Source organism: Anolis sagrei, chromosome 5, assembly GCF_037176765.1.
Source record: "Anolis sagrei isolate rAnoSag1 chromosome 5, rAnoSag1.mat, whole genome shotgun sequence".
In the NCBI taxonomy this organism is placed as follows: domain Eukaryota; kingdom Metazoa; phylum Chordata; class Lepidosauria; order Squamata; family Dactyloidae; genus Anolis; species Anolis sagrei.
In genome coordinates, this window is record NC_090025.1 from 130673181 (window position 1) to 130686362 (window position 13182).

General features: G+C 39.9%; 1 protein-coding gene across 4 annotated transcripts in view; it reads left to right on the top strand.

The window, feature by feature from the left end:
* The window catches only part of CTTNBP2 (cortactin binding protein 2), a 139002-nt gene that overhangs the window by 118882 nt on the left and 6938 nt on the right, over positions 1-13182 (top strand). For 3 of the 4 annotated variants that reach the window (XM_060777703.2, XM_060777705.2, XM_060777706.2), the window contains 6 exons: positions 900-1078; positions 6870-7075; positions 7776-7961; positions 8241-8301; positions 8677-8809; positions 11218-11322. In XM_060777703.2, the coding sequence (XP_060633686.2) occupies positions 900-1078; positions 6870-7075; positions 7776-7961; positions 8241-8301; positions 8677-8809; positions 11218-11322 (870 nt within the window). Of the gene's footprint in view, positions 1-899; positions 1079-6869; positions 7076-7775; positions 7962-8240; positions 8302-8676; positions 8810-11217; positions 11323-13182 lie in introns of those variants that run through there. The other variant, XM_060777704.2, reaches the window with a different exon arrangement.

Here is a 13182-nt window from a genome sequence, read left to right on the forward strand (position 1 = left end):
TGTTAATTGAGAGGAACTGTTGCAATCCCATTTGATTCCTGGGTTCTTAGGTAAAGCTAAAGATACACCAGGCACGTTCTGCAAGCTTGTCTTGGCAAGATGGTTTTAGCAATAGCATCTGCACTCTGGATGTTATCCTTTCGGTAAACACAGCAGACTCTTGCTAAGTGTAATGTTATACCTTGTTTCCTCTGGAGGTGTGTGTTATGACAATTGCAGGTAGACTGCCTAGCTAATATCACTTTAATAGTTTCACTGGGAATTAAACAAAATGTTCCATAGACCATTGGGTTTGCATGTTATTAGGCTGTATATATTTCTGAGGCACAAGCCCACAATGAAATTAGAAATATAGTGATTTTTTCTCATGGCTGAAATCAAAGTTTCAAGAACAGATTTAGTATCTCTTATCCAAAAATGTTTGGAACCAGAAGTGTTGTGTATTTTGGATTTGGGGGGGGGGGGAGGTGGGAGAGATTTTGGAATAAGTTCATATACATAAATTAGATATTTTGAAGACTCAAGTCTACACATGAAATTCATGTTTGTTTTAAATGCACTTTATACACATAACCTTAAAGTAATTATAGGCATAATATTTTTGATAATTTGTTTATGAAACAAAATCTGGGTACATTGTATGAATGAACTCCATGGAAATTCATTTGCACAGTGGTTAAAAGATGTAAAATGGAAAACTGATCCATGGTACAATGACCACTTGGTGCTAGTTATCAAGCAGTATATGTGTGAGGCCGCAAATCACACTTCACTGCTGGTGCTGCTGTTGTTCTTTATAAAAGCTATTTCTTGCATGCAAGTGGTCAAATTGTGAAACTTTTGATTTTGCAAAAAGGTGCAAATGCTTTCAAACCAACTGCTTATTTTATTCTCTACAGTTCAGAGGAAAGATGCCTCCTCCATGTGATCCAGTGTGCAAGATGGTGGAGTGGATTCTTGTGGTGTGGCACCAGCTGAATTCATGCTTGTCACGTCTCGGTGCCCCTGAAGCACTTGTGGGACCAAAGCACTTCATGTCTTGTCCAGTGGTGCCTGGCCACAGCCATGCAACTGTGAAGTATGACTTTTATCTGTATTTTTCATTAAAAATTACTATGCAGTAGCACCCTTCAGAACAAGGTTGCTCAAATCAGTGGTCCATGAACCACTGGCTGCCAGTCCACAGAAAGCTTTCAGAGGAGGGGGGATTTTAAACTTGCAAATAATCAAACTCATGAGTGTGAAACCTGCAAAAGTAGAGGGCCATCTGTATTCACTTTTGCAATTTTGACTCTTGCAGATTTGATTCTTCACCTATTTTATTAAAAATGTTATCTCTAGGGATCTCTGTCCTCTGCCCATGTGAAACAAGTGAACATAGCACTAAATGAGACAGGTAGAATAATCATAAGACATCTTAAACCTAGACCTGTTGATAGACTATGAGCTAGCTGGCATTGCCTCCTCTGATGGGCGACGGGAAGTTGCTGCCAATTGTGAGAGAAATAAGGTTGAACACTGTGAAAGCCACCCACTATATGGCTATCGGACTCCTCCCAGTAAACTTAAATCAAGGGAATATTTCATGAGAACCACCACTCATCTAAATGTTCCCCCAGCACCAGCAAGAGTATCCCTGTGGGCTGCAAAATCAGGCGATTCCAAATGGATGGCCCTCACAAGAGTCTTCCTCCAGGGGCAAACCAAGAACAGGCAACTTGGAAGTCCCTGGACATATTCAGAACCTGAGTTGGCAGATCAAAAGACAATCTGGCAAAATAGCACTCCTAGAAGAATCCTCCACCTTGTGTGACTTTGGAGCAGAACAAACAACTCCACATCTGTATGCTTACCCACAATGCCCTGCCTCATTCACAGAATTGTTTAATAGGCCTGTGCGGTTTCGTTCGTTAATTCGTTAAACATTCGTTAATTTTTGCATATACGAAACGATAACAAAACATATTTCCAAACCTGGAAGGGTTTTTAAATATCGAAACGGCAACCCCCACAGTTTTAACGAGCTTTCGCTCGTTTCGTAAATGGGGCGGGCAGGGGCGAAGGGGCGGCGCGAGCGCGCACCCAGTGAGCCAAGCCCCGCGCCTGCCTGTTGGGCGCGAGCGCGGCTCCCGATTGGCTGGCCCGCGCGCGCTCGCCCTTAGGCTGAGGCCCTCTTTGGCAGGAGCTTCCCCCTCAGCGGCAGCAGCTTCCCCCTCGTCCCTTTGGTGCTCCGTGCTCCTTCTTCCCCAGGCTGGGTGCCAGGCTTGGGAGCCCAGCCCCGGGAAGGAAGGGAATTTTTAGCCACGGAGCAGCAGAAGGGCGAGGAGGAGGCTGCTGGCGAAGAGGGCCTCAGCGGCGGCAGCTTCCCCCTCGCCCTTCTGCTGCTCCGTGGCTAAAAGTTCCCTTCCTTCCCGGGCTGGGCTCCCAAGCCTGGCGCCCAGCTTGGGGAAGAAGGAGGACGGAGGAGCAAAGGGGCGAGGGGGAAGCTGCCGCCGCTGAGGCCCCCTTCGCCAGTAGCCTCCTCCTCGCCCTCAGCGGCAGCAGGCTTGGGAGCATTTCCAGAGGGCATTTCCATTTTAAAATATTTTTTAATATTATTTTAATATTATTCTTAAAAAATACAAAAAATATTCTAAAAATTCGTTAATATTTACAAAATTTCGTAAATACCGAACTTTTTTTTTGGAAAATTTTGTTATTATTTTAAATATCGAAACAAAAAAACACCCCAATTACAAATCGATTTTAGAAACAAATTTTTTCTTGATCAAACAGGCCTATTGTTTAAAGCTACAGACAATGCAGTTGCTGTTGCCCGTTTTTAGTCTAAAACTATCTAGCAGCTTGTGATCCCTTTATTGTATCAATATTAGAGAAACTATTTTATGCAATGCTTGTGACACAAAATAAAATTTAAAAACACACAATGATGGGAGTCATTGCCTCCTCTATCATTCAATGAAGGTGTAATTAATACGAAGTTGAATTCTTCTTTTCAGGAACAATGAATTTGGATTTGCCATTTTACTGCTTCACTGGATTTATACTTATGTTGTTTAAATTCTATGTAGGTGTAGCTTGTAGTACAGAATTTAACATGCTGAAAACCTCAGCTTTCTTCTTTTTCATTTTTCAGGTGTGTTACTAGCCTTGGTTACTATAGAGATGTCTGATTGTAAATACATGATATCTGATTGTAGAAGTCAGTTGTTAAATTCTTAGTGGTTGGGAACAGAACTTTGGTGTCCTTGGGAGCTGTTTATTGTTACCTATGACTGGCATTGGTTCTATGCCCAGCGTGGTATAATTGTTTTAGTTTGATTCTCCATTTGGTAATGGAAAATCTCTGGATGGCCTTGGGTGAGTGACACACTCTCAACCCCCCCCCCCCCCCCCAAAAAAAAAAACATTATGGATTCATCTTAGGGTTCACTATGTGTTGTGAATGACTTAAAGGCATACAAGAGCAGCAAGCAATCAACTGGGATGTTAAATTCCCAGTTCAACTGTTTCCTTGTCAAGTGATTCTCAGCAGCTTCCTACCCCAAGTCCCTAGTTTCAGCTCCTAAAATGAAAGCAATGATTAGTCTGCTTTGGAGCATTTGCTATGAAGATGAGAAATCATGTTGCATTTACATTTAAACATGGTAGGAAATAAATATAATAATGTGATCCAAGACCACCAGAAGAAATGAATAGTCCTCTTGAAATATTTATTTCCTTGATAAATAAAACAGGAGAGCACTAAAAATATACTAGAAGCAAAATCGCAATGCATGTGTCTTCATTACGATTTTGTCAACATTTTGGACAAAAATGTCCAAAACGTTGACACAGTAAATCAACATAAATTCAAAGGAGAAAAAATCCATCCCTTTTTTTGGGTGGGGGTCATATATTTAGTGCACAGGATGAAAGCTAATATTTTAAATATGTGGGTGGTGGCATTAAATGCACATTTTTTAAAAATCCATTTTCTTCTACAATCCTGCTCCAGTTTCCATGATCTCATTTTTGGTTTCCTAATCCCAATTCTTCAATTCACCTGTTTTTGGCTTCAAGTCAAACTTCTGCTTCAATTGCATTTAGTAAGATAGAAATTAGAAACTTTGGATTTGCTTGTAAATAGGTTGAATGTGACTGACAAACTCTATCTTATCTTGTTTATTTTACCACTCAACTGCACTTAAGTGCCATTTTAAGGTGCATATTCTAACAAGTGTAAGGGTACACACAGGTGCCTTCAAGTGTATGTGGGAAAATTTCAGCAAGTGCAGTTTTTTTTTCACCCTTCCATAAGATGCTTTTGAAACACCTGCTTTCTTAACACGTACTGTAACTCAATAATATGGCATATATTTGGTATGCAGAAAGTTCTGGGTTAGATCTCTGACATTTCAATAAAAAAGAGCATGTAGAAAGTGACATTTATTTATTTACTTCATTTCTACCCCGCCTTTCTCGACCCAGGAGGAGACTCAAGGTGGCTTACAAATCTGGCAAAAAATCAGTGCCTCACAGGTAAACAAGAAAACTTATCTCATAAAAATATAAACAATCTAAGCATATAAGCAATTAAAACACATAAGAATCTATCAAACAGATTAAAACCACATATAAAACACTGATTCATGATCTCATGTCTAAATCATTTTTCAAAATCCATAGTCCATTATTCAAGCTATTTAAGTCTCATTCTGTAGTTTCCTATTCACCAAAAGCCTGCAAAAAAAGCCAGGTCTTAAGTTTCTTCCTAAAAACCAGAAGTGATGGGGCCTGCCTGATGTCACTGGGTGGGAGTTCCACAGCCAAGGGGCCACCACTGAGAAGGCCCTGTCTTGTCCCAACAAATCGCATTTGCAAAGAAGTTGGAACAGAGAGCACGGCCTCCCCAGCCAAACTTAAAGCTCTTGTAGGCTCAGAGAGAGAGATGGAAGGGGAGAACTGATTCCACGGAGAACAGCTTCCAGGCAAAGCAAATAGAGCTTGACTAGATCTATCTCAGTATAAGGAGCCTAAATAAATTTCTATGGATCAAAAGATAAGATTCCCACTTTCCTTTCCATCTTGTCGCTCTTTCTATCCATGTTTTTAAAAAGAAATATTGGTTCATTAATGCAGTGCATCCAGGTCCAGGAAGCTATATAGCAAATGAAAATAGGAGGTCTAGATCACTATTTCTCAATCTATCAAACATGGGGGACTTTTCCCTTCATTGTGCCAGGGACTATAACAATATTTGTGTCCACTGGTTACAGATTTTTTGAATTTTACTTTTCAGGAATTTGTCAGGGACTGGCAACAATTGCTCAGAGATCAACGCCAGCCCAAGGACCATTACTTTGAATAGTACTGATAAAGACTACACTGTGGAAATCACTCCACAGGCTGTGACAAAGAGATTAGAGGAAAAAGCTATACAAAACCAGTATCATTGTTTTTCTTTCATATACTATACTTTGTACTTGTGTACATCACCAAAGAAAGATCCTTTGAACATATATGCTTGACGTTCACCTGCAGTGTTGTCATCTCTTTTCTTTTCCCTGGATCGAGATTCTGTATATAAGTAATTCGGTAGGATAAAACTTTACCTAGTATGCACCTCCAGCTTGGAAATATCATCCTAATTTATATTTCTATCTGGTACAGTGAATGAGATAGCAGTCATTTTTTAAAACTGTCAACTTACTCCCTTTCGCAACTACTGTGAACATGTGTTTTTCTCACTATCTAGACATTGAAAAGCTATTCGCCTTCAATCACTCTTTTCCTGGTGCTGTTATTTCAGTGAATTCAGAAAGCTTGTTCTGTGTCTTTAAGTCATTTCTGACTTATGGAGACCATAATATGGATTTATTATAGGGTTTCCTTGAAAAGATTGTTCAGGATGGGTTTGACTTTTGACTTTGAAGCCCAAGGTCACCAGTAGCTTTCCATGGCTGAGTGAGGATTTGAACCCTGGTTAGAGTTTAACAGTGCACTGGCTCTCCCTTCCTTTATGAATTTGAAAGCTATTGCTATTTATCTCTTCATGATTTAGACAACAAAATTTCAGCTCCTGGATAAGAAGTGACTTAGATTGCTTAGTCATAATGCAGAAAACAGCTGCAATGAGAGCATTTTCCCCTGGCCTTTCCTAACTCTTCCCTGGTACTTAAGGCAACTCAAGGGCAAGTTTCTACAGAGCCCTTAGGAAACAAGGGTAGAGTTATATTGGTTCAAAATTTCCTGTGTGGCATTGAAGCATCATCACTCATTGAAGTAAGAGTCACGACACATTTCTGTAAAGACAGGTGCTGTAATTTAAGTGTCCCTGAAAATCACACAACTCCTCTTCCCAGTTTTCCAAGTGTTATGCTTATTCCGTTCTGTGGGGGAAATAAATGTCAGAAATGATCAGTCTATTTACGTCATAGATTCCAGTGCTGATTCCTCTACTCAAATAACATGTACTGGGAAACTATCAACACTTAGTACTAAAAGTGCATATTCCAGTTTGGAGAGAATTTAAAATGTGGTTTGTTTGGAAGTAATTAATGTTGTGAAGAAGATCATTTTCTCATTTGCATTCAAGTTCTGTTTTGTATGCCAAATGTGAAGCTAGTCTGTGGCCACCATCGTAGTACTATCACCCCTTTAACAGAAGGCTTCCTTGACATATTTCTTGTTGATGTCATTATCAATCCTACTGGGAATGGGACTCTTCAGTAAAGAAGCAGTTGATAAAGACACTTTATGTGCCCTTTGCAGTCTTTCTATCAGATCAGAAGAAAAGACCTGTGTTAGCTAGTGTTGCATGATAAATGTTTCTTCCAGTTTGTCACATCTTTCTACTATTTCTGTCCCTCCACCCTATGTGTTTTCAGGTGGATGTCCAAATTATGGAATGCTATCATTGCTCCACGAGTTCAAGAAGCAATTCTCTCCAGAGCCTCTCTAAAAAGACCATCTACACTGGGACAGTTGGCAGTCAAGAAAAGTCCAAGCCAAGGGCAACAGGCTGTAGTAAAAGCGGCACTCAGCATTCTCCTAAATAAAGCTGTGTTGCATGGATGTCCTCTTCCCAGAGCAGGTGAGATGGGAAATGGGTCAGCTTTTCTAGAACTAAGGTTTGGTGCAAAAAGAAAGGCTATAATTCTTTCGACCTGGAATACACTTAACACCCAGATTAGACTATAATTTCAAGGCACAGAGTGCACTGAATCACTGATGAACAAAAACAAACCCAAAAAGGGTTACAGATGAGGGGCTGATTCCTGCTCACAATAATAAGACTGCGAGGAACCACTTTTACTGTTGAATTCATCCAATGACATTAATCTACTATGAACTTTGGATTTCTCATTGAATTTCTCTCTTTCTCATGTTCGCTGTTTTTAATTTTGGAAAACATCTTAAATTCCCCCTCTTTTTGATCAGATTAGGGATTTGCCATAGTTCAGACAGTGGGGGCCCTGCTTTCTGACCGCTAGGAGGCAGGTTGACTTCTGGTATTAATCACCATTTTCTCTGATTTTTCTCATCCTTCCTTTCTTCCCACAATGCTGCCTTTCTGTTGCTTCCTATTTCTGCTTGCTTACATGTTTGTTTGTTTTTTGGTAAAAGCAAAGTAGCAATGGAACTTTAGCAATGTGCACTGTTCTGAATTAAACAATGAGGCAAAAAATGAATTGAGTAATACTCCTCTGGAGGAGGTAGATACTTTGGCATTAGATTCTAGCATTTCTGTAATGGATTATTACCACAATGTCCTTTTGTTTTCGTTGTTTCAGAACTGGATCAGTACATTGCTGATTTTAAAGGAGGGAACTTTCCCCTTTCCATGGTATCAACCTACAAGAATGGCCCCAAGAAAAGAGGCGAAGGCATTGCTTGGAGAAAAGTGAGCACAAGTCCTCGGAAGAAGTCAGGAAATTCATCATCCCAGTCGTGGAGTAAAAAAGACGAAAACATAGAAGGTAAGAAGTGATGCAAATAGAACTTTAAGAAATTAGAGAAAGGGTAAGGAAATGCAATTTAATTGCCATATCCAGTCATTTAACAAAACAGCTGTCATATTTAATTTTTTTGCCAACTGGGTGCACAGTCCAGTAAACATTGTTGAATGGCTACCTTTCATTGATGTTCTAGGGATATCTGCAAAACCCAGTTAACATGTGCCTTTTGATTGGTAAGAATCGGTAATGCTTCAGCTAGCTGTATGTATGACAGAGCTCACCATCTTGTCTCCTTTACAGGTGTTAAGACAAAGAACATATTGCAGGAAAATGGCAACAGAATAGCTTCTCTAACAAAAAAGTAAGTACAGGGTTCAGTTGAGACTGGAGAACGTTACCAAGATTAAAATTAAATAACTGTATTGTGTTCCTGCCATAGTTGTTTCTTAACTGCTACTTCTGTCAGCTCAAAGGACAGTTTGAATAGTGTTTTAGAAGAGATAGAAAAATATACTGTCTGCCCAAAGTGTGTCTTAAACTAGCTCATATTCTTACACTTTCGAGCCATTTTCTGGGACATTTCAGAAAATTGTTTACTTGGTAGTCTCTAATCAAACCACTAGAAAGTTACTTCCATTTAACTGCACTACTTTTCCAGACTCTATCTTATAGACTGTCATCTTTTAACTCTGCACTTGTTAGATAAAGCCGTATTTGTTCTGTTTTGCCTTCCAAGAAATACAGAAGATGATCCGCTAAGTGTGTTAAACCTGGAACAGAAGCTATCCCTTGGTTCTGATGATGAAGTAGACCTTGTGCAGGAACTTCAGAGTATTTGTTTAAGTAAATCAGAATCTGACATAAGCAAGGTAAATTGCTGGCCACTCCTCTTCTTTCTTGCTTCTTCCCTGCTGCATCCCCATTTTTTCCCCAGTCTCAAGAAAACATCCCTTGACCCATCTACTCCAAATAGTATCATATGTGTATTATGCTTCTACTCCTTGCCTCCAAACTGTGGGAGTGTGCTGCTTGCTTCCACTTTCAGTTTTTCATCCATCCCCTTTTTGACTTCCTGCAACCTAGACTCTGCCTTCTGCTCTCTGCTGAAACTTCCCTTGCCAAAATTACTCCTAAATTCAGAGTTCTTAGCTTCCATGATATCTCATCTGTCTCTCAATACAGTTGATCAACCTCTCTTGCTTGATCCCCTTCATCTCTGATTTCCTTGATTCTGTACTTAGCCATATTACTTATTTTTCATTCAACTTTACCAAAAGGAGAATTTCATATTCTATCCACCCCCCTTTGCATTGTGCTCCTATAAGATACCACTGTCATTGTTATTCCTGGTCATTCCATCAAGTGCCCTGACTTTCAGCACCAGTTACATACCACTAAGAACCAAGCCTTAATTTCCAACTATCTGATATTTGTTCTTGTACAGTCCAGCATCTTCTCAGACTCAGTACATCCAAAACCAAATCTCAGATAATACTCATATCTGTTGCCAACCTCACTACCCACCTTGTTGATTAGGCACATCTTTGATCCTTCATCACTTTTGTCCTGTCTGCAACTTCCTGCTTCTTTAGTGCTACATGTTCACCACTTCAAAGATTCCATTTTTTCTTAAATGACTCTTACTTTTCTCAACAAGCTCCAAATGCTTGAAGCTCTCTTTTGACTAATCTACACAATGTTGCCACTTTTCCTTTAAATCCTTAGCAATACCCTTTAGATTCCATTACTTACTAAAACTAAACCTAATAATGCATAACAGAATCGACAGCATAGTACTATTGTCCTCCTCTTTTCTCCCTGTATTGCCTCCTTGGCAATGTTTATATACAGGGTAGTTAACACCTTTTGGATGGAGAAAGGTTACTATGTCTTGAGCCTTTTTGTGCTCCCTAAACCCTCCAGGGGTAAAAAAAAAATTGGGGAAATAATTTTTGTCCTAAAATGCTCCCCAGAGTCCTCTAGGGAGCAGAGCACAAAAATATTTTCACGGCATTTCGGTACCCCTGCGGCCCCCGGTGGTGCAATGGGTTAAACCACTGAGCTGCTGAACTCGCTGATCGAAAGGTTTCAGGTTTGAATCCGGGGAGTGGCATGAGCTCCCAGTGTTAGCCCCAGTTCCTGCCAACCTAGCAGTTCAAAAACATGCAAATGTGAGCAGATCAATAGGTACCGCTTCTGCGGGAAGGTAATGGTGCTCCATGCAGTCATGCCAGCCACATGACCTTGAAGGTGTCTATGAACAACGCTGGCTCTTCGGCTTAGAAATGGAGATGAGCACAACACCCCAGAGTTGGACACGACTGGATCTTTACCTTCTATACCCCTAGCCTAGACCAATCGTGGCCCAGAAGAAACCTGTTTCTAAAATAGGAAGTGAACTAGAAATGACTTCCAATCACTTCCTGTAGCTACAAAAGATCTCTCCTGGCCCTACATTGGCCCACTGGAGGTCCAAAAACACAGTGAAAAATGCTGGCAATACCTCCTAAAATTGATTTGAGGCATTTAGGACCAAAAGATAGGAGAGGGCTTGCAGAGAATGGGGGATTCAGCCCTTTAGGAGCTCCTCAAAAGTAATGTGCCCCCATAACAAACCACAGTTGCCCATTTTTGACATAAAGGATAGTGAAGGTGATGCTTATGATGATGTTGATAAAAATGCTTATGTTACACTTGGTTCATCAGTCTGTATTCAGTTGTACAATACAGGAAACCTCTTGTGTGACAACTGTATCATAGACTTAGCCCATCAGGCAGAGAGAAGTTCATCCTGTGGAAATGTTCTGTGCTACTACAACAAATGTCTGATTGCTATCTTGTGCACATTCAGGACAGTGGCATGGAATTGGCAGACTCTTTGCATAAACCTTCTCATGAGGAGCATACTGTAGACTAATGGAAATACTTTTCAATGCTGCAAATTGCTTTGGCAAGTGTACAGTGTAGATTACAGCCGTTTAAGAGGATTATCAGTGTATTGAAAGTGGTTTCTTTGAATCTCTAGATTATGATGGAAGAATTATTGTTGTTTAATAGTTCAGGTCTTAAGTGTTAATGTCATACATTTGAGAATTCACAATGGAGACAAAAAGTATAGGTTAATAACATTGCCTTTTAGTCACTGATGCTATTTCTGTCATCTGAATCATCCCATTGTGAGTAGAAATTAAGCCTAGGGGATCATCATTGCTTTATATTATTGGGTCTTCTGGAAATGACCTTTCTCTGTCTTCCTTCTCCACCAAATTGTATTTAGATAGTTGATTCCAAGGATGATCTGATGAAGATGATCAGTACTTCTCAGAAGGATCCTGTGCTTTCAGCCAACATCATTAATGCAAATACATCAGCATCACAGCAGGTATGTGACAAGCTACAGTGTATATAATAGAAGGATTGTCAGCAGAGTTATAATATCAAATAAAAAATAACAATACTACAGCAGAAGCTTACTTTATTATAGCTTCATAGTGGAAACAAAAAGAAAACTCAGAAATCAGACATCAGACCCTAAACAAAAACCTCCAACCAAATCCAAGACCTAAAGACTGCAGGTAGATGCAAACCATTATAACAGCAGCAATGAGATCCACCTGCACCCAATTGACCAAACCCAAACCACAAGCATTTCAGCAATTAAAGGCACAAACTCACTTACACAAACATAACCAAATACATACAATGAACAATATAATTTTGCACATTTTACAATACTTCTAACAAGGATGTCTCTTTGCATTCAGACCACCAGTTTAGAGTAACTTATTAATTTGGAAACAGTTAAGACAGTTCTGAACACATTGGGTGTGATCAATGCATGATTGTTGAAGGTTTTGTTGTTGAATGTATTGTCAAAGGCTTTCATGGCCAGACTCACTTGGTTGTTGTAGGTTTTTCAGGCTATATGGCCATGTTCTAGAAGCATTCTCTCCTGATGTTTCACTTGCACCTATGGCAGGCATCCTCAGAGGTTGTGAGGTCTCACAACCTCTGAGTATGCCTGCCATAGATGCAGGAGAAATGTCAGGAGAGAATGCTTCTAGAACATGGCCATTTATTTATGTACCGTGCCAGAAGCTAATTGAGAATGCAGTTATAATGTACAGAAAAACCACAAACAAACTTCTGCTTTGTGCTGGTCAGTGACCGCATTAAGTTTTGTATTGTATTTTTTAAAAAAAGTTTAAAACTTGGCATTATACTACATTTCCCTTGACCAGAAGGTGGCCACTTCAAGTGCCTCTGGTGTCGCTGTAAGAAGGTCCTCCATTGTGCAGGTGGCAGGGCTCAGACTGCAGTATAGTAAGTGGTCTGTGGTTTGCTCTTCTCCACACGCACATGTCGTGGAGCCCACTTTACAGCCCATTACTTAAAATTGTCTCTGCATCTCATAGTGCCAGAGCACAGTCTGTTCAATGCCTTCCAAATTACCCAGTCTTCTGTGTGCCCAGGAGGGTGTTTCTCATCCAGTATTGACCACTGATTGAGGTTCTGGGCTTTATGAACAGGTAATAGTCATTGCTTGTTCTTAAGATATTTCATTCAGAAAACAAACTTTAAGAAGTCAATTTATTTGAAAATGATATGATATAAACATTTGGCCTTCCAGTTGTGTCTCTGCTGACTTTTCCGATAATTTTGACAGAGCACATGAAAAAACCTTTACAATATACTATGACTATTTATAATTTATGAAGGATTTCCAGTAGTGCTGAAAATTTTGAAATCTCCAGCATATTTGTACCAAAGTCCTGTGAAGCAGAGGGAAGAGCCATGAGAAGAGCCCTACAAATGGAATTCCTTAAGCAGCTGCCAGAATGGCTCATTGCAGAGAGATTTCCTAAAGTCCTATTTCTAATTAAGAATTGCTAGCACTGTAGTACTGAAAGCGGTGTGGAAATAAAGAATTTAGAGAGATTTATCAGAAACAATCACCACATTATGCATTGGAAAATTAATGGGGCAAATTAACACTCAAATACCATGAACAAGGAATTGAGCTTTTGGCAAATGAACATCTGACAACTGTGCTGGAGCAAAAAAAAAAAATGGCTCAGTAGAAATAGTTTGTCCCGCTGTTTCTAAGTGTGAGATCCCAGTGAAATATTTGTCCATTCTGACAACAGACTCAGACATCTTCAATAAAGCCATTTCCATACCAACAAACAAGGGATTGGGTAGTGCCATTAGAATTATGAGACATGATGGTTAGCAAAAAAAA